The 26,092-nt window shown below is 42.4% G+C and overlaps 1 protein-coding gene across 2 annotated transcripts in view; it reads left to right on the forward strand.

Moving 5' to 3' along the window:
- The window catches only part of MMD (monocyte to macrophage differentiation associated), a 42,886-nt gene that overhangs the window by 10,094 nt on the left and 6,700 nt on the right, over positions 1-26,092 (forward strand). Inside the window, exons 1-2 of one of the 2 annotated variants that reach the window (XM_084491995.1) lie at positions 14,672-14,881; positions 20,894-20,975. In XM_084491995.1, the coding sequence (XP_084348121.1) occupies positions 14,853-14,881; positions 20,894-20,975 (111 nt within the window). In that variant the 5' untranslated portion in view covers positions 14,672-14,852. Of the gene's footprint in view, positions 1-14,671; positions 14,882-20,893; positions 20,976-26,092 lie in introns of those variants that run through there. The other variant, XM_084491994.1, reaches the window with a different exon arrangement.

Genomic DNA, 26,092 nt, shown 5'->3' on the forward strand with positions numbered 1-26,092 from the left:
CTAGGAGACAAGCAGCAGCTCTGGGCTTATAGCTGAGCCCCCCCGAGAGGCCGAGCACACCCCTCAGCAGAGATTGAACTGGGTTCCCTGGGCTTCCTTGCATTACTGTAGGCTTGGTGCAACAACAAAAACAGCTGCTTTGCTTGTTTTAGAGACTTTAGTACTTGGCAAAGTGCCTCATTCTCTGGGTGGTTTTGTGGATCCTGTGGATGAAAGTCCCTGACATGGAGGGGACGCGCAACGCTGCGGGCACAGCAGTGCTGGCTGCCCTCACCCGGGCAGGGTCAGCTGCTGTCACCAGAGCCGTGCCTTTGCCAAGTTGAGGTCTCATTTCTGGTAGGCCTGTACAGTGACCTGTGCATCGCAGAAGGCAGGCCTGTACACAAGCAGCAAACCATCAGGTCATTTCTTTCACTGCCTTTTGCATGTAAGGCAGTAGCCGTCCTACTTGCTGTCAGTAGCACAGTAATTTAGCATTTGACGGCAGGTTAATGAAAACTCCGCTGCTGTTCTTGCTGGGATCTGAGATCTGACATTACAATGCAGTCCTTCCTTGACCTTTCCCTCTTGGCCCCTCTTGGAAATTAGAGCATCTTCGTTTTAATGAGCTCAGAGGCTTGGGGAGTTGCAAGAAAAAAATAGTCAGCTTCAGAAATACCTACCCTCCTCTTGTGAGTATGTCAGGGCATGTTTTTAGATACAGCTCTCTTACCTGAACGGGCTTGTGCTCTCCTGATTTTGTGCCTTCTCCAGCTGAGCTGTTTCTTGGCCCCAGCCTCAGGTTTATGATGCAAGGCCATGTTTACTTTGCGAGAGGTATGTTGCAACATATAGCCCAGGTTTTCAACTGGTGTAAACCACCCCAAGCTTTGCTCCCATCCTTGTCACTCCTGCAGCCAAATCTAGATGGCAAACCACGGGCCACCTTTCAGTGCACATACACGTACACCTTTGCAAGGCTTCCAGGAGCTAACATGCTCATACAACCAAAATGGAAGAAAACACACAAATGGCAGTAAGAACACCACAGGGTCAGGAGATGCTGATTTCAGTGCTTTCCTCTTTCCCTGCATGAACCACGGGATGAACCACGGTTGCTGCGGGGTCAGACCCGGCACACAGAAGTGCTGCCAGTCTGCAGTCCTTCAGAAACTGAAGTCAGTGCCAAGAGGGACAGTGAGATGGAGGGATGACTCCTTTTCACTCGTTTCCATCCCCTCAATGTGTCCAGTGCGAGTCAGCTGAAGGCAGCCCATGACTTGCACAGGGCTTTCCCTCCTCACCCCACGCTCCTGACCCAGCCGCCCCATGCTGCTGCCTGCCTGTGAAGCTAGAAATAACCTCTGAGCTTTAAATCAGGCTCCTGCTGTGTCGTGGGCTTCAGTGAGCACAAAGTGTCGAGGCAGTGCTGGAAGTGGCCGGCAGACAGCAGCTCCGGGTACCGGAGGCTCCACGGAGTAAGGTAGGTTTGGGCTCTGCTGCGTGCGGGTGTTCTGGTCCTGCAGGTGATGTGGGCATGGCCCCGTGGCTTAGAAAGTGCTGCTTCAACTGGAGTTTGTACAGGTTTGGATGTTGTGTAAATACTAGTCTTTTGTAGTAACACACACACACACGCGCTATCTTGTGTACACATTTATTTAGTAGCAAGGCAGAGAGCTTGGAAGAGAACCATGTTTGCAAAGGGCTGTAAAGGCAAACGTTTCCTTCTCATGTTGATGTTGTGCAGCACATGATAGAAGCAGATACATAACTGAAAATCTGTAGGAAAGGTAATTTATTCTATCAACGTCAAATACAGATACAAAACAGTCTTGCTCTGTATGTATATTTGCAGATTTTATTATCAAAAATAGATGGTGAAGTGAACAAAATATAAATCATAGAGAACACAGCTAAACTGTACAGAAATATGGGAGAAGTGTCAGTAAACCTTTCCCTGCTGCTGCTTCAGTGCCTTTATGCAGGTGACGAGCACCCCCAAACCAGGGCAGGACAGTTCAGCTGCCAGGAGAGCCAAGGAGGGGAGAACAGAAATTGTTATGAAAGCAGGGTAACAACTGGATGGAGCAGAAGTTTGCAGACGTGGATGTTGTTGTATGTAGGGATGTGTATGCGTATGTAAGGATTCCCTTAGGTCCCTAAATCATGACAGGAGTCTCAGTGCTGCTGCACCAGGCTGGGATTTCTCTGCACAAAGCAGGATCTGCCATTAGCCAAGGTCTTCTCAGCTCTGGCATTGCCACACTGGTGGTAGCTCCCATTTGATAATGGAAGAGACAAGCTTCAAACTTGGCCTGCAGAGCAGCACGGGACAGCACTCACTCCTTTGATGCTGCCTGAAGTCCCAGCACCACAAAGCGATTGCAGTTTCCTTGGCCATGTCAAAAACCAGCCTGCTGCAGCTGAAAGGTTCTGACGGTGGCCTCTCTGGGAAGCTGGTACTGTTTGTTAAAGCAGGATGGTTAATGGGTACCTGCTCTGCCAATGCAAAATGAGGGAAGCAGCTGTTTCACAGTCAGGTAGCTCAGCACGGTCATCCCTGAGCAGGAATACTGTTACGCTCACCTAGCTGTGGCGCAGTAAAATTATGCACGCCTCATCTCCCCAGGGATTTTACAGCCAGGGAGCCGAGGCACATTAATTACCGGGCCGTCACAACAAGCCCTGCTCCGAGCTGAGGACAAAGCCTTGGGAGCGGCAGTCACCGGGCTGTGTAAGGTCAGGGCTGGGCTGAGCTGGCAGCGCTCCCCGGGCAGACTCAGCACAGGCTGTCCCCACCACCCTGCCCATTTCTGGCAAGAAAAGGGACAGTTTCATCCCCTCATCGGTGTGAGCATTGGAGGAGGGACGGACATCCTCCCATTGCCCCCTCCAAGCTGGGAACTCTCTGCAGCAGCAGATATCAGGATGCATTCCCGAGGGCTGACATGTCCTGGAGGATGCTAAGGTCAGGCGCTCTAACGGGCTGCCCAGGGAAGTGGTGGTGTCCCCATCCCTGCAGGTATCTGAGACGTGTGAGACACAGCTCTAAGGGACATGGCTGGGTGATGGGACTCAGGTTGATGGTTGGCCTTGATGATCTTGAACATCTTTTCCCACCCAGATGATTCCATGAGTTTAAGGCTGCAGTGTCCATAGGCAGAGCTGGTGTTCTCATAACGCTGCTTTCCATCCCTCCTCCATCAAATCCCAGCTGCAGGCAGTAAATGGTGACAGACCAAACAGACACCCTGAACAGCTCGGTTGAGTTTTTTACTTTTTCAGCTTACAGGAAAAGCAGGATTTGGGACACCGAGCAGCAGAGCTGATCAGTCAGAGTAAAGGTACACTGGGTCACAGCTCTTGAGAGCGACAGCCCCTGGAGCCGAGCAGCAGGGCCGGCTCGTTCCTGCCATGCCACAGCCAGCGCAGAGTGCACGGCTGCTTTCGGGGTCAGGCACACTTATCACCTGCAGCAAAGTTCAGTGGAGAGGCAGCTTTTGGCAGCTTGTTATTGTCGGGGGGAGGGGATTTGTGAGGGCTGTCATACAAATATTTGTTCTCTGCTCCTTAGCAGCAAAGGGATGCCTACAAACAACATCTCCATTTAAGGTCCCTCTCTCTTGTTACAAAAATCTCGATCCAATTTATTTTTTTTTCTGTTACAGACCTCTGGCTCTCTTCTGTAGGTTGTGTAACGTGCAGCTCAGCTACTGCTGCGTAGCACGGGGTAGAGGCAACAGTCTAAAGGGCACCTTTAGATCCCAGCCACGAATACAATTGTGTTTGTACCTAGTTATCACAAGCATCCATCTGCACGCCAGGATCAAGCCGTGAGCATCCAAGCAACAGCACAGCCAGTGCCTGAGTTAGATTAGTATGGCTCTGCGAACGACCCAGGATGGGATCAGATTGTCAGGAGGGCTTTTGGTGAGACCTCCCAGTTTGGATAAAAGCTTAGGCCACGAACTGAGAAGTAAAGAGCAAATGAAATGTCAAACAGCTGCTCCCAAAGTGAACAGTTTGCCCGGTGTGTCATTTTTCCTGCAGGAGAAATACAGTTTGATTTTGGCATTAAACATTGTGCCATAACAGACGTATACAGAAACACTAAGAGTGACTTTGATTCTGATACTACCTAATGTTAAGGCCTTTGATATTGCAGCTTGGGCATGATTCCTTTGTGCTGTAGGTGGAGGGATTCTGTGTTTAGAAATATTCATTTTTAAGCCACCCTTTGTGTGGAGGAGCACAGGTCTCTGCTGGAGCCTGGAGGAAAGCTTCAACACAAATAACACTTGGAACAAGCTGTCTTGGTTGATTTCAAAACCAAAGCCATTTAACCTCAATTTCATTTGGTGACTTCACACCAGACTTACACCATCACTGTAATTTGATATTGATATTTTTGAAGTTTAAGTCCAGGGACATTTCTGGCAGTTGTTTTTAGTAAGTTCCCCATTAATATCTATTTTACAGGAGACAGAATTGAGCACTTATTTAATTATGGAAATGGCTGCATGATATCATAAAATCTCAAGTGCAAAGGAAACATTCTTTTAACATTTCATTCATAACCTGAATATTTAAAAGTATCACTCATCTTTCAACAGCAATCTATTGATGACTAAAAGCTGCACGAACAGCTATTACACTGCACAGCCTAAGGTGCATTTGTTTTAACCTCCTACTTTGCAAGTGTGTCCACAGAGCCATAGAGCATCCCTCAGTCTGGACAGGTCAGTGAAACTGCCCAGAATTTGGCTTTAAATCTGCAGACCTTAAGGGTCTGCTCCCTTAAATTCTGGAAGAAGAGGAGAGGGATCAGTTGTGCTGAGGCATGTCTCCCCAAAGGAGATTCCTTGAAGCACTCTAAAGATCTTCAAATGATTAAAGTTAGTTCAAACGTATCCCAGGTAGCTTTACTGGCAACATATTGGAATTGGGGTTTTCACTGAAAAGTTGCAATATGGCACCAGAACTGAAAATACCAGATTTGAAAATTCAGCTAAAAACTTTTTTCCTTTTCACTGAGACCTCTGCAGAGGTTTTTCCTGTGCCAAGCGTGCTGAGAGTTTCACAGCTTTCTGACTATAATGTAGACCGATATTTAAGTAAAAAAACATTATAAGATTGCAGTGAAATTACAAAGAATCAGTAGCAGTTCGGCAACCAACACTCCTTTTAAGTGTGAGGCTGTTTGCAGTGCGTCACGCACGGCTGATAACAGCAGAGCAGGGCCAGCCGAGGGCACTGCCAGCTGCCACCGCGGTTAGCTGGGACGCTCCGTGGGCAGCCGTGCGCCTTTCCCGGGCTCACTCTCACACCGGTGCTCTATCTCACCCTGTAATTTATAAAATTGATCCTGCTAAAAGCAAACAGAGAGACGGAGAGTGGTGTGACCTCAACCGAGAGGAATGGTCCAAGCAAAGCTCAGGAATTCCCGGGCTGTGATCTGCTGCCAGCACTGCGTCCCGGCCGCTGGGGAAGCTACAGAGGAAACATATTTTGAAGCGTGGCCTTTCTCCAAGGCTTTGCATTCCGCTCCCAAAAATGTGGCCTTGAGATTTTACATCCTCAAGCTACAGATAAAAAGGTTGTTCCGTCCAGTGCAGCAGAACAAGATAAACCCTGCTGAGGTTTGCCAATCCTTGGTTTGCTCCAAAGGAACAGTTTCTGAAAAGCTGTGCTGTGTACACACAGTTACCCCCATTTCAGCTCATGGGCAGAGGCACTGTCTGTTATTTCTTGAGTCTATTAAACTAACTTATCTTCTCCTTGTAAATGTTGCTGTCTGAGCTTCAAACACAGGAATTTGGAGGACAGGAATTTGCAGTCTTGAAAAATAGCTCGAGGGACTCTGTGCCCTTGTGGATTGTTGCTTGCCTACTCTCTGTACAGCTGGCATCTAAAAACCTGCCTGTTATTAGGGTTTCTTTTATTAGGGTTTCTTAGTGGTTGTGTTTTTGTTTTGTTTTGTTTTGTTTTTCCTTTGGGCCTTCCAGCTGTTACATGATGGGTCAGAGCCTCAGCAGCATGAGTTCAGCCACCTCAGCTCCACCACCAGATCTCGGCAGGCTTTCATCCACCACAACTGAAAGGGAAGTCAGGTCAGAATCTGTCTGCAAACTTCCTTTCACCAAAGATAATACAATTTATAACCCTCTCACAAGGGTGTGGTGAAAATTAACTGGATGGTAGAGGCAAGGCCCATGCAGGTTGCTAATGGCAATGATGTTTGTTTTGCAATCACTCTGCCTGCTAGCCGAGTAGATGAATTAAATCAAGCATCAGACCCCTCAACACCTCTGTGTCATCATCTCTTGCAAGTGCCATGATTCCCAGCAGCTTGGCATTAGATGGTGCACACCACGAGCTTCCTATTGACCAGAAGGGACGTTGTGAAACAGAAGTCCTTTCACTCTTTATAGTATATCGCAACCGAGAGAGAGAGCTTTTGGATTCTTGTCCTTGAATTCCATGGGTTATTTCTGCAAAAACACTGAAAGAAATTTATCTCCACTTATTAGGGCAATCCCAAGCTAGATGACCGCCCTGCTCATCTCCCTGCCAGCCCCTCTGCTCCCTCTTTGCAAGGCTAACAAGTGCTATTTAGACTTGTGGAGATATGTCAGGGACAGCATGTTGGGCATTTGCTGGGCTCTAGTACAACACAGGTTCAGTTTGCATTTGAGTTACATTTGGAAAAGATTGTGAGCAAAAGAGAAAAAAGGACTCATGCTTTACTAACCCTAATTATATAACCTAGGAGACCTGAGATAATTATGTGCATTTGAGGATAGATGTTTTCTCCCCTTCCAAATATATTTAAGGAACACACACACACAAAATAAAACTGATGGGCTGCCAGCAGCTTTGTGAGAAGCCTGGCGGGCTCACAGCAGGAGGTGCAGCCCATGGTCAGAGGCTGCCTGGCTCTGCACGAGCCGGTGTTCCATGGCCGTGCAGGCAGTCAGGCTCCTCGTTGGTATTGCTGGCTTCCCCTTTACAGGGTTTAAGCTCCTGTATTTGATTTTTCTAAAATATCAAAACGAACAAAAAAAAATGTAGCTTTCTAATCAGACGTACAATAATCAGAAATAATACAATTCAGGCAAACTTGTTTTAAAAATCTGAAAATGAAACAATATCCAATCACAGTAAAACTCCAGCCATTTAACCACTGACAAGAAATCAATTTGTTTTCTTTCACTAAATATGTTTAAAATCTTTAAGTAGTCCAAATGGGATGTGGAAACCATTTCCTCTCGGATGACAAATGACGGGCTGAATTCCACTCCCTCTGTTCTCTTTAGGCTTGACCTACAGCTGATAGGAAACAATGAGAGTTTTTCCTTTAACTTAAATGGATTTTATGTCAGACCCATTAAGTAACAGCTTATTTCACTTCATTGATTGTGATGTCAAAAATGAGGTATGGAGAGTGATTATGGATGGCAGACGTTTGCAGAGGAAAAAAAAAAAAAATGGCAGGAAGAAAATATGGGGATAAAGGTTCTTGTATGTCAATGCCATGCAGACTACCTTTAACTTAACATCAGCTAAAGTAGTCTGCTTTGTCTGTGAGAAGGGACTTAAAGGTAGATCTGTTTTATTCTAGCTTTGGTATAAGTGTGAACATTTTCCGTTTAGTTTTGAGAAAGTAAAAATGTGTATATGTATGAAATACAGGGGCCAAAGAGAAACAATTTGTTCTGCATGGGTAACACATTGCTTAAATGAATAAATATATAGATATAAATAAATTTAAAAAAATCTTCAAAAGCCTCCACTCGTGGGGCTGAAGAAGGAGAACTCCCTGGAAAGACATGCACTGATCTCGTGTCCCCTCCATGCCTGTAAGTCGCTGCCTCCCCTGCCCTGCCACAGCCCCCAGAGAGGCAACTCGCCCAGTGCTGCCTAACTGGCAGGGTTAAGAGAGTGAAAATGATGGGCACTTTCAGGCCAGATCCACTTCTCCCCATCAAGCTTGACCCCGAGAGAGAAAGATGGAAGATGAGCTCTTGTCACCATCTGTCAAAGCTTTACATTCAAAAGAAGGCTTCTAAAAACACTGAAAGTAGTACAGAGTTATTCTTTATTCGCTGTTGTAGGCTTCCTAAAGGCAGACTAAAACCCCAAATCTCATGAGTTTGAATTCTATTATGACTTTGGTTTAAAAACCTGAAATGTAATTTTTCAGGGATCTTTGACAGTACTGTCCAAACCAAACCTGAACACAACAGCAGCTCCTTAGCTCCCAGGTCCTGTTGTCCTGATTTGGTCTGGTTCATAAAATTCTCTTTCTGAGTGAATTTAACTACTATATTGCCTTTAAAAAAAAAATGAATCCCATTTCCTGTTAGCTTAAATTACATACTTATTTCTGCTGGAAGACCTAAGAGAGGTTCCCAGGTTACCCAGCCGTAAGCAGCAGGTTGAAATCCCCAATCCTCTCTCTTACGGTACAATTACTGAAAGCCAATGCAAACAGACGTTTGTTGTTTCTAAACAAGCCTTGAATTCGGGTACATTATGACTAACATTTCACAAAGGAAATACTACAGGATCAATGTCGGAAAGCAGGATATTTCTGTGCTGTTTGAAATACAAGTTCTTTGCCGTCAGTAACAGACTCGGTTCACCCGGTGACTCAGACGTGTCCACAGCTGGTCCAAGGCCAGTACCCAGCCTAACAAGTGCTGCTTTTCTCTCCTTGTTCTCTGCGGCTCTAATCTCCTTTCAGGCACACAAAGCACCTCCTGGCCTTGTGGGAGCTTCTTCATCTGAGAGGCCCGAATGCCTAACATCCACCAGGAGAAATTTCATCTTTCACTCCAACAGAAAGTTTTCTTGTAAGATACATCACTGCGGTCCTACTAGAAAATGCACCTGGCTAAATACGTTTTAAAATGTATTTACTGAAGTACATTACTAAAATGTACCTGGCTGGAATACCTTTGAGGTACATTGTAACTCCAGATGAGCACACATTTACTAATCACAACATGGAAAAGTCTCAGTGTTTTAAAAGCAATGTCAGCAACTGGCATCTGAGAAGCTGTGTTTTTATGACCAAGTGTGCCATGGGATATTATCACATTTACAAAAAGGCTTTTTTCATATTTTTGTTTGTTTGTTTGATGGAAAGGATAGATTAGTATCAAATTTGACCTTTATCTTTCTCAGTGTGTAATTTGAAATCTGTGTAATTTTATTTATGATGTGAAACGGGCTCAACTTCAAATGCAATACATGGCAGGACTGCTATCTGACACAGGCCAAATGACTGCAAAATAATATCACTGCATTATTTTCCTGAAGATGCAATTAAACTTCATTAGTCACATAGATAATCAAATTATAATTTCATGTCTGTCTCTTGTTTAGGAGCTTAACTCTAATTGGTTTGAAGTCCCCGCATCAGTGAACAATTGATGCTTATTGTCTCTGAATTTTGGTGTAACTCTTGTAAACAAATCATTTTTTGTTTAGTATAAAATTGCAGATCTCACACCAAATTTTAAGGTGTTAATAATTCAGCTATTGCTTTTAGAGGGCTTCAGTGGCTCAGTTCACAGATGATTTAAGTAGTAAAAGAATTTTAAAACATCACTGAGATTTTATAGCTACCCTACTAATTTTCCATTGATCGCCATAATGTTAAAGATTCCTCCTGACTTGAAGTACCTTTGAATTATTCCCCAACAAAGCTGTTCATTGTCCCCACAAAATCTGGAGGGTTCTGTAGCCATGAAAATTACCCTTTTCTCAGATACACTGACAGAAAGAAAACTTCAGCAGATTTTTAAATGTAATTATCTAGCCTAACCTAATCTAATCTGCTACAAGGCACATCCCTCTAAAATCACTTGTTTTACTTGCAGTAAATCTCCTCTATTATATTACTAAGTAATGCTGTAATCCCATTTCAGGTTTAATGCTGGCAGCGAGTGCTATGACATCAGGTAAATGTTTATGTTTCAACATTATTTCCACTGCGAGTGGCTGTGTATGCCAAGCAGCCAGCCCTTCTTAGATACCTGTGTCACCCTGGAAAAGTTGTCCAGGGCAGAACTAATTCCATTAGTGTTTGGAAAGCTATTTATAAGCTGCCTTCAGTGGGATGACCTTATTAGTTAGGCTGGGGGAAGGCCGAGGGAGGGAAGGGTGCTTGTTTCACAAGACCGTTGACATGCATTTCAGTACGGGATGCTTCTCCTTCGCACTATGCTCAAAAAAAAAAAGACTGTCAGCAAAGCAGAAATCTGGGTCAGTTTGCAGGAAGGAAAAAAAAAAGAAAAAAAAAAAAAAAAGAGGGCTACCTCCATGGAGCCTGCAGCCTTGGCCCCAAGGAGGCCACACCATGCTGTGGTTGAGCCCACCACAGGACGTTTTGCTGCCACGTGTCCCCATGCATGCCAAAAAAAAAACCAACAGGCCTGCCTTTGAGGGACCCCAGGTTGGTTTGCCCACTTGTGTGCCACAGGGATGCAGCTGGGCATGAGCCAAGGGGGTGCAAGCCTGAGCCCCATGGGGTGCTCAGAGCCTCGCCTTGGGCTCACAAGGGACCTGTTGCTGTCCTGGTCTTACAGGCCACGTTATTGCAAAACCGGTTTTCCTATTAGAATCTTGAAGAATAGGATTTCCTTCCAAAATTGCATCAGTAAATTGTTTTACCAGCCAAGAAGAGCTTTGTCAGACTGCATATCTACCATGACCACACACACATTTGAAGCAGTCACTCAGTGACAACCTTGCTTATTTCTGAATTTGTACTCTAAACCTAGGAAAGGGAAGGAGCTTTGCCTCTCAAGCCTCTAAATCAAACCTCTGTCAAACCATCAGCTTCATCCATTAGCACATACACTGCTAAGACAGGAAGGCGAGGGCTGGATTCCCATGTTTTATTTGTTACAAAGCAAAAAGAATGCAGAAAGGTATTTTTCCCCACCCTTATTTACCAGAAATGCTTGATTTATTCTCTCATGTAAACTGGGAGTGGAGAGAAGTTTCACCTGTCAGACTTGTTCCCGTGCCTCATTAAGGGCCTGGTGCTGCTCAGCTCACCTCTGCTGCGTAAATTGGCCGAGAGCTTCCCAAGCCATCGTGTGCCGTCCTGCCGCTCTGACAGAGCCCGTCAGCACCGGCAGCTCCGAAAAGTGAGTACCTGGGAACATTTCTTAGCGGTGTCACGTCCCTGTTGTGGATGTTTTGGCAGCTGTGGAGCTGCTTACAAATGTTATGTGACTGCTATCTGTTCAACAGATCAAGAGAGTAGTTATCATGTGGGCTTATATTAATAACTTGCTGCCTGTGCCAAATGGCTAGAAGAAACTCAGTTTTTGTGCGGGATGTTTAGTTTTGTTAGCTTAACCTCCTGAGAGAATTTCACTCCCCACTGACATCTCATGTGGCACTTAAAATTTCACCTTGGCTGGGGAAAAGGAAGATTTCAGCAAGTCCTGCCCATTGGCTTGATAAGGTTGTGCAACCCAGGACAATTTTGTAATAGAGTGAAAACTGCCATTTCTGTCACTACGGACCCTACTTTTGTGTCCATATTTGCATAATACTATAAAAATACTTGATGTCTGATTAAGAAATTACATATGTCTGTGTCAATTTAATGCTCATAAAAGTGATGGATTAAATGTCCAGGAGAACAAATTCCGCTGTCCCCAGGTTGTAGATAGTTCCTGTGACGGATGTGCAGGAGATTCTGCGTGGGTAAAATTTGACCTAGAAACAATAAGGGCAAACCAGCTCCTGCAGCCACTGACTACGCTGCTGAGACTGTCAAGAAGTGCAATTAGTGACAGATTGCTATGCAAACACCTCCTATTAGGGATCAAAGTGGGATTGCCTCGTTCATCTTGTAAAATCCATTTTATGAATACCTCACAGCACTGATCAGAATTAAATTCTCCTTGTCCGATGAAAAAATAAGTTCAATTCTTTATTAATGAGCTCTTTTCCATTTATTTTCCTTTTATCCTTCTTCTAAATGCACTACATGAGAGACCCCTAGAGCAGCGATGCATCCAGTAAGGAAAGTTCTTCCATCTCCTTGTAACCCTGACTCATCTATTAAAATACATTCCCAGCTGAACTTACCATTGCATATTTCTAGTCTTGAGAACACTTCTGAATCAAAAAAACCACCTGTATTCAAAGTTCTTTTTTTTTCTTTCATATTTTGTTGATAAAAGCGATCAAATTAATAAGATTTTTTACTTCCTTAATTCTGTATGCTTATTGCCAAAATTTAGGTTTTAAATTTAATAGTCATTTCACCCATAACAAGGCATTTCTTTTGTTCTAATATTAAAAAAATAAATAAATAAAAAATAAAGGATTCTGAGTCATTAGATCATAAAAAGCAATTAGAGTGATGAGTTCAACCAGAGTCACTGGTACTAAAAAAAAAAGTTATTGGCCAGGACCACTTTAAAAATATCCATGCTGAGTAATTTGGTGTTATCCTTAAGAGACGTGGAGATTCAGTTCAATACAAGTGTCAAAACTTTCCAGTCTCATTACAGTTCTCATGATGGCTGGTGGTCTGCTTAACCTGGTTTCACTCTCTCAAGCTTCATGGTTTGAATGCTCTTGTTGTTATTCAAAAGAAACAAGTTTGAAACAGTGATTCGAACTAGATCTTTAATTTGTAAATCTTTGATGCTCCAACAACAGGAAGCTACAGTAATTGTTGTTTTGAAGATCTCACAGTGTGTGATATCTGTGACCACAGAACAAACATGGAAAAAGTGGCTTTGAAAACAGGAGAAAAAGCCTCTGTGACACATTTCCTGGTAGAATCTAGATCAAATGTGAAAAGCAGCAGGGAACGAAAAGATAATGAGAGTGGTTTGGGAAGAGACAGAAGCAGCAGCCAAAGAAGAGCAGAGGGAGTGAGAGAAGATGGAGACAAAATGCGATGACTCTGTGGGCACCTTTGAAGGTCGCAGAAGATCTGTTTTACAGGAGTCAGTCCAGGTTTTACCAGAACCACAAAAAAAGCCAGTCTTCCAGTCCTGGTGTCCACAGAATCGTATTTTCCTGAACATTTTTACAGCCTGAAAAAACAAATTATTGGGGCAGTAGTGGAGGAATGCAAGGATGGATATGTGGTATTATGGAAGGGAGCTGTACTACCACAAGTTCCACCTCAAAATATAGCCACACTATTGGGATGCCAATAATATGCAGTCATGCATGTGGGCTGGGTTCTTCAGTGGAGTCCTCAAGCTCCGCTCTTTTTGGATTAATAGATAACATAAGCAGGATGTACCTCCGCAACATGGAGCTTTCTTTTATTAGCCATGACACTTAAATCAGATGACAGATTGTACCACTTTATTAACAGTGATACCTCACTGAGATTAATGGAAGTAATTTAAGCCCTCCTGAAACTCAGGAGAAGCATCCAGGAACTAGTTTGGCTCTGCATTTCAGGAGCTCTCCTTTCCAGCCCCATGTTCTACCCTTGCCTTGGAGCAAAGTTGAGCGATTGCCTGTCTGCAGCACCTGGCCCAGCCCCAGCTACCGTTGCAGCAAGCCCCTGTGGGAGACTGAAAATTGCAATTCGTCCCAGAGGAGCTTATTTCATCATGAAAGGCAAGAAACCAAGGGTCAAGCAAGTCTTGCTGTGGCAGTTTACAAAGCTGTTACCACCTAACCGTTTGTTAACTCCTGATGTGGAGGAAGATTTAGTAAAAGGGACTGAGGGCCATGAAAAGCCGGATTTAACTTGACTGCCAGCCAAGTGACAATGGCCACGTTTCTCTCCACAGCCTGTGGTGGAGGTGGCTGCCTGGCAGAGGTGGCACCTTCCGCTGGGGAGGCAACTCATAAACCATTGCGGCAGCGGCCAGCAGATCCCATCCCGTCTGTCTCTGCCCTGCCATAAACGATATTGATGCCGGATATAGTTTATTTGTCTAAACCGGCGGTTTGCTTTGGTGTGCCTGTACTAATTGCTTTTGTTGAGGGCTCTAACAGTTCAGATCCCATTGTAAACAAGGTCTTAGATTAGAAGACAGAAGCTTATTCAAGAATTCTCTTAATTCATGCCCCAGTTTGTACTACGAAAGGCAATTCCACGTTCATCTCATAGAAATACTGTGGACAACATTTCTTCACTCATGTAAAATAACCCTTGCTTGGAAAAATTCATGGTTTAAATTGATAACACCTCAGTGACTTACAGCTGGAGGAACTGGTAAAACAGCTAGCCAGGTTATCAGCAGCAGCCCAGCCGCTGTAACCTCGGCTTAGAGCACTGTAATTACTCCACGTGCAGCTCTGTGCGACGGCAGAGGCACAACTCTGCTGGAGGAGCCTGTTCTGCTCTGCTCTGCTCTGCTCTGCCGGGCAGCCCCCTGCGTGCTACAGGGACAAGGGCCTTTGCGGTGCTCAGAGCCCGCCGCCACCCGGCTTCCCTCACGGAAGGACTCCTCCAGCTTCTGTAGGTTAAAAACCAGGCCTGTTTAAATAGCCGAACCCTTAGATATTTGCTTATTTTGGCGCTGTGGTGCGGCGGGCTCGCCTCACGCCGCGGCCGCCATGAAGGAGCCGCCATCCTCCCGCCATGGCGAGGGGCGGGCCGGGCCGGGAGGCCGGGGGCGGGCCGGGGCGGAGGGAAGCGGGGGCCGGGCGGGCTGAGGGGAGCCGAGGGGCCGGTTAAAGCGGCCGCCCGCAGCTGCCGCTCGCCCGCCCGGCTCCCGAGCCTCGTCGACGGACGACGCCGCGGCGGCTCGCACGCCAATGAGGGCCCGGACTCCGGCCCTCGCCGCCTCAGGAGCCGCCCGGAGCCTCCCGTCCCGACCCCCCGCTCGCCGCCGCCTGGCCGGGGCGGGCGGCCAGGACCCATGCGGCGGCTCCAGGAGAGGTTTAGGAGGTGAGGGATCCCCGGCTGCTCCCCGCGGTCAGGCTGCGGGGCTGGGGGCAGCCACCGGAGCGTTTCTCTCGGTATCGCCGGGGCTGAGGGCCGGGGCATCGCTGGCTGTAGCGGGCGAGCACACGCCGCGAGCAGCGCCTCTCCAGCGGGGCGGGAGCGGGGACCCGTGTGTCTGTTTTCACGATTTATTTATTTTATTTCCTCTCGAACTGGGTGAAGGGTCGCGCATCCGGCCGTGTGTCACAGCCCCGGTTCCCGACCCGGGACGCTCGGGCTCGCTGTGGGGCCGGTGCGGCTGTGGGATGCTGCCCGCCTTCCCCCTCACGGAACGCGGGTCCCTGAGGGGTTTGGGACCCGCAACCCAGGAGCAGGGCCGGTAGCTGTGGGGGGCAGGCTGCCGCCAGGTGAGGCCAGGCTCTGGTAGGGCTGCCCTGCTCTGAGAAAGCGAAGCTTGGGGGTTAGCAGCAAAATAAAACTGAAAGGGAAGTGAAGGAGGGAGGGGGAAATATCAGCGCGATCAGACCTCGTTTGTGCAGCCACCCACACCTAGGGTGATGTGCTGGCCTGTCCCTGCGCCCAGATGTGCTGCACCCGCTGTGACTTCTGCCTGCGCTTTGCTTGAGGTTTTGCCTTTTGTACTTGCCTGGAGGTTGAGGAATCCTTTGGGCAGTCAGTGAGGTGCACAGATGCTTTTTTTTGCAGGACCTGATGCGTGTGTGGTACCACAACTCTTAATGGTTTCCAGGATTATAGCTGATTTCATGTAGTCTTTAGTGTCGTGCTGTAACATGAGTCTTTACATACGCAATTTCACGGATATTTCCAAACAAGTGGTCTGCTTCTGATCAGAATTATTTCTGACTCAGTTGTTCAGCAATAGTAAAGATAAATTATCTGGATAGTTGCAAAACGTGACTAGGTATCTTTGAATCCAGGAAGGAAGGTACTAAGTCCAGAGGTATATGCCTCTGTTCTGAACAGAATGGATTGAATTCATAAAGAGGCGATATCTACTGATCTGGTCAGAAAGAATCAAGCTGCTTGTAAACCTGCTTATTTCTCTTCAAAATCTTACCTACGTGGTTATAAACGAAAACACGATGCTGATCAATTTTGACCTGCTTGTGGTTTTTGCTTTTCCTCTCAAAAGCAAAGAGCTTAGCCAACATAACAAATTGCTTTGGTATCTAAATATACAGCCTGGCTTAATGTATGCTGCTGCTGTTTTTGTGGAGTTGTCCCCACCTTGTTGCAATTTCTGGAGATATGCTCTTATTTGTGGTTTATGAGGTCTCCCTGGTCTCTTCTGCTGCTGGAAAGCACAAGGCAAAAAAAGATATAAAAAGAGACAATGAGCTTTTTAGGCTGCTAAAAGGAAGCGTGGGGCCTTTTGACCTGAATAAAGGAAATATACTTCCTGAAAAGAAACCCCCACACCCCCAAATCTAGATCTTTGAGACCATTATTGGTGTTTGCCATTTTTACTGATATTTTGCTTCATGCTTCAAAGAGCAATTCCATCAGCAGATGGGAATCAAGAACAAAGCAAGATTTGAAAGGTGTTTTCTCTTCTGTAGTTTTGGGTATAAACTTGTGGTGATACTGGAGAACATATGCCACACAAGTATGTGCGATAGATTTAAGATTCTTTTTTATTATTATTTTTTTTTTAAGTTGGGTTTGCAAGCTAAGACAAAGCATTAAGGACCCTCCAATTTTCCTCTTCCTTTCTCTCCCAGATACTGTGATCTCTTAATTCTGAAATCACTGTGAGTCATAGAGCATCTGTCCCCTTGGAAATGAACAGGAACTTGAGATCAATGGTCTCGGGGGGGGGGGGGGGGGGGGGGAACAGATTAGTCTATATATTTAAAATGCTAGTTGTTTGAAGTATTTGAAGTTCAAAGTTCAGGTTGCGTAAAGGGAATGAGGGTATGAGTTTCTCCTCCCCTGTTTTAAATGAAGTCGTATGTCTTTCTCACTGTCTTTTCCAATTCTATTGGGAATGTACTTGTTAATGGATGTCGTTTATATGCTGTGAAATTATAAAGCTGGAACATTCTTAAGGCTCAAGATCTATTTGAGGCCAAGCATGACTACTTTAAACTTTTTTGCTACTTAAACTTATAATGGAGTTGAATGCAAAAGCATTCTGATCTCATGGCTGGCCCCACGTATTTACTAGTCTTGGTTTCAGAAGTTTCAAATTCTAGTACAAAAAGTCAGAATATATCGTGCTTATCTAAAGTAAGTCAGGAAACTTTGGAGATGCTTGTATTCTTCGTGGCTATCTGTAAGGAACTGAACATAGTACCAAGAGCTGATTATGTGGAATTTGGAGCAGCTGTGTCTGAGCAGTCAGGGGTGCTGTCCTGGCTCAATGTGTTTGTCCTCAGGCAGTGAAGCCTGCTGCGCTGAGTTAAGCTGAAAATGCTTCATCCTGATGCTCAAACTAATTTTTCAGACTCTGTAGTTATATCCATATTGTCTTCTGATGTTGAAGGAGTTAGTATTTTATGCTAAAGACCTTAGGTTGTCAGTATCTTAAATAGAGACATATATGTCTGTTCTTGTGAGATACTCTGGCGTATCTCCTGATGAATGACTGCAATTTCACTAGGGCTGCTGTTAAAGAAGGTGTTGGATTGTTTGAGAATCAAAAGCATTCACTTAGAGGGGTTTCCTATAAATTGGAGTGCAGTTTCTCAGACTATCCTGCATTTGGTAATAACCTTACTCGCTGTGTTATGGAGAGCCTTTGTTTAGGAGTAAACAGCATTCAAGTGCTGTCAGTGGAATTTCCTCTGTTAGGAAGGTGTGTATTCCTCACAATTACCTTTTTTTCAGAAGAGGCAAACTTGACCTGTAAATAGTAGACAAAACAATGTCCCTGTATTGCACTATTCACGTTGCAGAAAACAAAAGCAGCTGTTGCCCGTGGTATGTTTTTTCTTCCATTGCCTTGAAGAAAAAATGGAGCAGTTTTTGCCTCTATGCTAATAAGTCTACAACCAAATTCTTCCTTCGTGTTGCAATGCCCTATATGTACATAACTAGAGGAGTAAATGACTGACTTTTTAAACTGAATGTGTCAAAATGATTTGTCCTGCTTTTGATGAGCTCTTCAACGTACTATCAGAAAGGAGCTATCTTCAAATGTCAGGTCTGTTTCTCAAAGCATTGAACATGAGCAGTCAATTGGAAATGAAGCAAACACAAGAGTGGCACTGGCTGCATTTGATTATTCCCCTATTCGACCACTTTTTGCATGATCTTCCCTCAGAAGTTGTAACACTTATAAATAGTATTATAAAAAGGCACAGGGAGATAACTGAAGTTTTGCTTTACTGAAAATGCTTTCTGTGAGCAGTGACCTGACCGAATATGCCACAGCAATTGCTGTCTGGGTCTTGCAGTCTGTGGCAGTTGACATTCTTCATAAAGGAGAAGTGCAGGTATGTCAAATGTAAAACAGTTAGGTGCTGGGCTGTTTGGAGAGCCTTTTTGTTAAAGTACAGGTAAAGCCTTAACTCAGGTGGTATAAACATCTAAGTGGATTAAATATTCCTAAAGGTATTACTCTGCTAGAACTCTGAAAGAAAAGCAAGTTGTTTTAAATTAAATGATCAGAACTATTTTTTAATGTAAAAACGATGTTTGAAATGTTTTGAAAGTAAAGGTGCATGTGTGAAATTTGCCTGGAAAAGCAGGCAAGCATCAGATTTCAGACAAAGTTACCACGTAGATAAATGAATATTTGCATCATTCTTGTGTTGGCACCAAGAGTGGGAAAACGCCCTTTGTGTAGATAATAGAGAAAGGATAGCTTTGTTAATATCTTTGTTCTAATCCTCTAATAGGTAATGAAAGATCCCATTAGCAAGCTACCTTCAATTATTTATAGCTTATTAGATGATAATATACAGAAGTTTTGAACAATAAAAGTTGTGACACTAATACTGAGGAGAAGCTTATTCCTTTGTGTTCTTCAGGCTTTTTGTAGCCTCTCTTGTAAGACCTCCAAGGTACCACCACGGCCTCTGGGGAAACTTAATAATATTCTAGATGTAATCAGTGGAAGGTTTTCTGTGACTTTGAGTCTATGGAGTTGAGCAAGGACAGTCTAATCCTGGTCACTCAACTGAGCCAACAGATGCTTTTATTTTTAAATGTTTTCCAAACTTGGAAGCAGAACTGAGTGAACTGAATGTTCCATCTTTAGATGATGTTGAGATGGTCTTCAGCAGCTGTTGAAGGTCTGTATGCACAGGGCAACAATATTGTTTTCCAAATGTTCCGCAAGCCTGTGCATATGACTACAATTTTATTATCCTCTTAGAGAAGCGTTGTTTTTCACTGGCAAAAAAAAAAATGCCATTACATTAACTTCCTTGGAACTATTCATTTGTAACAACATTTTGTACTCAGCTTCTGTGACTAAAATTCACTTTTTTTTTTTTTTTTTTAATCCTTTACATTCATAACATTTGAAACATTTTTTTTTTTTTTTTTTTGAAATTGCCATAATTTGGACATGGTGATACTGTGTTACTTTATCAAGGCTGTTTAAGTCTTAGCAAATTTCATATATCAGTTTAGAAAAAAAAAAAAAAAAGGCTTTATTAAATGTTTTGTAAACCACGTATCCTATCCCAGAAATCAGGAACTGCTTGCTCAGACAAGATTCTGGTTAAGTGGGGCTTTTTTGGTGTGTGTTTTTTTTTTCTTTCCCCCCTTTTTTCTCCCCGTTTTGAAATTAGTCGATATTTTATAGATGTCCCAAAATAGGACTGTTTCTCACTTAAACCAGGAGGGACGTGAGGCAGGACCAAAGTTTTTCTAACAAAATATATATTAAATATAAATATTGCTGTACATAAATATTGCTAATAAAGCTGTTCTCAGTTCTGAACATAGACTCGTTCTGTATTTGTTGTGAAGCTGTTCTTGCCTTGTTGGATACCTGACTAATTGCCAATGCATAGTTTTATAATAGTCAGCCATAACCTGGAATATACAAAGAGAATTTATTAGTGAAAGCAGTTCTTTTGTATGACAGTAGGCTGCGCTGGGCTAACATGCTTGTAGTAGCTTGTGACTTTGATTTTTGACTGGTTGTTTATGGATGTGTGCTGGTTTTCCAAGGTTTTTATGCACACGCTTAATTTTCGTATTTTCACAGAAACAACCTAAATATTGGGCTCCTTGGAATAGTTAAGCACAACATTTGTTTTGGCTAGTTGTTCCATAACTTTCTCAAGTTTCATCATACTTGGTTTGACTTGCATAGGCTTTGTTTGGTGAGATTGATTGTTTGTTAGGTAATGTTTGAAAATTCTTAGAGAAAAAGATGGAATGTCATGGAAATCCCCTTGAAATGGTTCCTCTTCTGAGGTAACCATTAGTATATCCTTTCTTCTCTGTGTAACTTCTTTTAGTTACAGATAGAAGATAGCACTAGCCACAAAGAAAAAAACTGTGCCATCTGACACTCCAACAGCAAATATTGCTTGCTATAAGAGTAGAAAAGACAAAGTTCAAGTTGACTTACTCTGAAGTGTTATATATGTAGAACTGGAATATTGCTGGAGTTTCAAGAATTTCTTTCAAGTAGAGTAACCCTTGGCAGCTATGATGAAGGTCACAATTCAAGAAAAAATTGAGTCTTTATTATGTAATTAAAATGGGAGAGTTAATTCTTTATTTGACCAAGCAAGTGGAAAAGAGGAGGTATAATTTCTATATGCAACTTCTGTTAAATGAGAAAAACATCGGTTAAAGATTTAAAATAAATGAATAAATAAATAATTCTGTGATTGTCTGTGTACTGAATGGTCAACTGATCTTTCTGGTAAGAGAACATATTTGAGGAAAAATTTGAATTTTAATAATAGTTACCTTAAACGTGTCTGTACACATTTTTAATGTTACTGGGTTGGAGGTATTCCTTCATGATGCTCCAAAGAGATGGTTTATTAACTTCCCTAACAGTACTCCTTAATTATTCAACAGGTTCATGAACCACCCAGCTCCAGCAAACAGCCGCTACAAACCCACTTGCTATGAACATGCTGCTAACTGTTACACACATGCAGTAAGTACTATTTTTTTGAACTCTGTGTTTTGGTATTTTTCTTATATGGCTAAATACTTAACTTTGCCCAAGTGTTGTATTTATAACTGTTCTGCTTTTTCTGTGTAAGCTTCAGCTGTAACAGCCCATTAAATGTAACACTAACTAGATGTCTGGTAATCACCAGTCCTTGTTCTGAATCTCTAGAAGTTCCAAAGTCTTCTCAAGATTCCCTTTTACCAAAGTTAGCTTCATGTTTTTAGGTGGTTTTACCTTGTGCCAATGAAAGGATGACTGCAAATAAGTAAACATATTAGTTAATCTTTCTAGTCAGATTTCCTGGTGTTGTGCTCATGTAGTAATATGGGAATTCTATACTGGAAGAATAAGAGATTTATTCAGGTTAGAATGCAAAGGATTCATTTAAAAGCAAACAACAACAAAAACATAATAATGTGGATAATAATAGCTCGAAAAGCAAAAATGGCTTAGTTCTGATACTAAATATCTGTAAACTGATTTTTTGATTTTTCTTCAATTCCCTCTTTTGAAAGGTACAGTAACAATGCTGATTGTAAATGCTAGACAGCCTTAAAAATCCTAGTCTGCCCTTATTTTCATAATGTAAAGACCCATACTAGATTTGAATATGTGATATGTAAACAAAATAACAAAAGCAGTCCCACTTCTTTTTTGCAGTTGGAAAGAACTCTTAAAAACTTTTTAATTTAGCATTTGCTCTTTTATAAAGGCAGCCAGTGCTTCTCATTGGTCTCTTGTTTTACTCCAAACATTTGAAGTATGTTTGACTTTGGCCACTTTTTTTTTTTTATCTCCAATGTGTCTGAGTGAGCCACAGATACAAATACTCATGGTGCGGTGCATGGGACTCTTCAGTCCTTTAAGAATGGAGCTCTACCTAGATCATTCCTGTGTATTTTATAAATAGCAAACATGCAGCTCTGTGTTGCTGGTAGAAATGGAATCGTCTTGGTTTACATATAGAAAAGCTGACTGAAGCTTGTGTGTGTTTTTTAAGCCAAGGGTCTCTTGTACAACATTAGACAAATAAGCACATATTTACATAGAGAAATGAAGCAACATTCTGTTAGTTTGCATAAGTATGTAGTTTATCTCCTAATCCTTGTACAAATCCTGGCCAAAAAGTTGGCTCTGAAGATATCTAGCAGAAGTTCCTGTACTCTTTAGCAATTCTAGGCTTCATCTAGTTGAACAATAGGCCTGTTAGCAGCAGGTTACAGCCAAGGTGTCATATCAGTATTTTGTGGTATAATACTGTTTATGGTAAATCTGTCTAATTCCAATTCTGAACAGTCAAGCTACATGCTAAAATCTACCATGATCTGCTCACAACTTGGGCATATGTTACTATATTTTCTTCCAAAGCATATGTTATAAAGTAAAGTATATGTTATAGTATAGTAAGTTTTCATTAGATAGTGACATAATATATACAAAATAGCTTACGGTTAACAGCAATGATTCTCCATTTTCCTCCTATTTCTTTTTACTTGCAATTCAGAAAACAGTCAACTTGTATTTTACAAGCATAACTGTAGTCCTCAGGTAGGTATCTCTTCTGGCTTTGACTTAAAAATATATGGTAGTCAGTTTAAGCACGTGCTTCAAAAACATTAAATAATAAATGGGGATACAGAATCCCATACGTCGCTTTTTGATTCGATATTTAAAAGATAACTTTGTGTAGCATAGTAAGGTGTCTTCAAATTTCTTACTAGAAAGGCTGTTTAAAATGTCTTCTAACAGTAAATGAAGCACTGACTTGTCTTTAGTCACTAGGAGACAGGAAGGGCAGCTAAGCAGTTAAATGTAGAGACAGAAAAGACTGATTTCTGTTTAGAAGAACAGGAAGGAAACTGTTTGAGAAGCAGGAGTAATAAGCATTTGAATTGTAAGGTAAGCTAAATCAAAGCATTGGGCAAGTTGCTATTTAATCTTGAATTTTTTTAGTGCTTGTAAGGTTTATCAGACAAAAGACATGTTCTGATGTATAAAAACTTCAGAATTTAGGCACAACTTGTGTTATACTGCTCTAAAAGCTTCTTCCAACTGCCTTGAAAGGAGGAACTATTCTTAAAATGAGTTCTAGTTTTGGTTTGTACAGTGCATGGAAAAAGTGTAAATATTTCAAAAATGAGGCTTGGAGCATTTTCCAGGCCATTGGAGCATGGAAAGAGGAATCATCAAAATTTCAGAAGTGCTCTTATGATGAAAATGTCTCAGTTCTACCTGACTGATAGTAGCAGTTTCTCTGTCCTCTGTATAGTGCAAAACCCAAGTCACCAGTAGGTTTCTTGTTCCATGATGCTTGTCTCCTTATTTGTGAAAATTCATGAGTAGAGAGGCACTACGTGGCTTCAGGGCTGCAATTGTGGAGCAGGAAACTAGAGATAGATGAACCACAAAAAACAGTTTAAGTGTCACGTGGCTTTTTTGGCTGCTTGGTTGGTCTTTGTCTTCCTTTTCAAAGAGGAACTGTAGGGGCTATCGTTATGCTATTAGCATTCCTCTCTCAATAAAGGGCACGTGAGAGCCATGTATGCACTCTCCCATGGTAATACATGCTTTGCCACAGTGGATTGTGCATCAAAGGTCATGTTGCTGACTATATGACCTGTGTAGTCTTGTGTGCAAAGAAAATAACTTAAGTTGGCATGAATGTTCCAGACAAAAGCAGTTTTTAATGGTTTTTTAAACCTGTCTGTGGGAGAGATTCCATGCAGAAATATGGAAGAAATACAGATAAAATACTGACCGAAATATCAGTTTTCTCAGCAACCCCAAAAGAGATGGGAGATACCTATAAACTGATACCTAGAGAGTGTAATTTCACTCAAGTATGCCTGCTCAGATCTACAGCAACTATTTCTGGATCTTTCTTTGTGCCTTAGTTTTTTACAGTGGCTGTTATTTGTGACAGCAGTGGTTGTGGTAGTCAGTTTCTACAATATATATCTAGTGGGGATTGCACCTAAGCTGCCTCTTAAGGATTCCATCCCGTAGCTGTAAATAAATATATTGTAATCCTTTGTCATCTTTTTGTATTGTTATTGTAACTTCAGGCTCATTTTGTTCTGGCATATCTCCAGAGAACTTAGTGAAACTGTTGCCTTTCTCTCATTCTGTAAATCCTGCCAGCCTCATTTCTGCCTTAGCAAGTATTAGTAAAGGCAGTGGAGTCAGTAAAGTGGAGCATCATGGGTCTTGTGTTGTTCACAGTATGTTAAGTTGGTGGGTGACAGTTTCCATTTGGAAGAATTGTACTTCATGATGAAATAAGCAAAACTTCTTTAACTTCTAGCTAATTTTATTATAAGGAATGTTGGCAACTTAGATATGCTATGTCATTCCTGTGAAGTGACAGCACAATCACATTCGTTCTATCAATTCTGATTATTTGACTAAGTTTCTGGTAATTATCCCCCCCTCTTAAAGGACTGATTGCTTCTATATTCTGAAGAATACTCTTCTTGTGCTAGTGACTTTTTAAAATGAAGATGTCTTGTTGAGCTGACTAGTGCTACTTTTTTTTGTGAGAGGGAAATTAGATTTAATAGAGTCCATTGTAACACATGGTATGGTGTTAGAACCTAAAGAACTTTTATCCAGTTGTCTGGAACAGCAGAGTATCATTTCTGGATTTTGTTTTTAATCTAGCTATTTTTGGTCAGAAAAAAAGCAATAGAACATCTCTTGTTTAGTCTAACTGTTCCCATGATGCATATTGGGCACAGAGGCGAAGTGTTTCCAAATAGAATACTTAGGGAGAAAAATAAAACACAATAAATCCTTCTCATGTTAGTATGGTATTGTTCCCTGTGAGAAATAGAATCATTCGTTAGAGACCCGACAAGACAGAAAAGAGATGAATTCAGCCCTTCAGCCACGTACTCATTTTTGGCTGTATTCTTTTCTCTGAAGGTGCAAAGAAAGGATCAGAAAATTGCTTGTTTTTAATCCTGAAACTTTATATACAATAGGTTTTGAAAAAAGCAATTGGCAGTGAATTATGTGTTGGTCTGTTTGAACATTATGCATTATAGCTTATCTTGTGAAACACTTATTTTAGTAGACTGATAAGAAGCTGGGATATCTCCATAAGAAAGGCAAGATACTCTGTAATATCTAAATCTAGTTTCCTTGGAGGCCTTCTTTCCTATAAGAAGGTCTTAATTAGAGCTCCAAGTGGAATCTCTGAGCTGCTCATGCCTAGGCCTTTAACAGAGATTTAGCAGGGATTTGTCATGCTTGTGACACTTGTGGATACAGAATATCTCTGAAACTTTTCAGTTCTCTGTCAAGTTTAGTCACATTGAAATTTGTATCAGAAATAGGGAAGCAAGCTGACAAATGTGGATACAGCATGATCCTGCAGCTTAAAGAAACCCAGCTAAAAAAACTTCTGGAGCTTAGCATTTTCGTGTCTCCTACAAATATGAAATGAAACAACTGTCACATCTAATCAGTTCCCTGCTGTCTCAAGGGCTTCAGCCACACTTTAAACTGTATACCATATGTGGAAATCAGGAGTGACTAATCTCCAGAGGAGTGAAACAGTTTTTAAACTTACTTGAATTTGAGGGCTCTCCAGGATACATATATGGAAATCTGTGGTTTTGTGATAAACAAGAAGCCAGACTGGAAGACTATTTTTGGCCTTAAAGTGTGTGAGGTCAACTTCCATAGTCTCGTTGCAAAAGTATTTTCACCCCTGGTCCAAATGCTGTAGACACAAGAATGATGTACTTCTCATTTGTATGGCTCTACTGCTTTTGGTTTGAATGTACCAAGCTTTGCAGAAAGGAAGAAGCTATAAGTGTAATGAAGTGACAGGTGATGTACTTCAAAATCCAGAAGTAAAAGCATTGTTTTGTCATTTTTTTTTAACCCTTTCTCTGGATTAACCAGCTGGTTTACAGATTCATTCAGTATGCTGTGCATCTTTTGAACCATAGCTGTGATCAGAGCCTCAATTTCTTGTCTGCAAGTAGATACAGAACAAAGATAGTGCAGGCTAGACCAGAACTTTGTGCTCTAAGCTATCAAACCTGTAGTGCATAGCAGAATTGCCAATTTGTTTAAACATTAGTGGTTCC

Source organism: Aythya ferina (assembly GCF_964211825.1).
Source record: "Aythya ferina genome assembly, chromosome: 18".
NCBI lineage: Eukaryota > Metazoa > Chordata > Aves > Anseriformes > Anatidae > Aythya > Aythya ferina.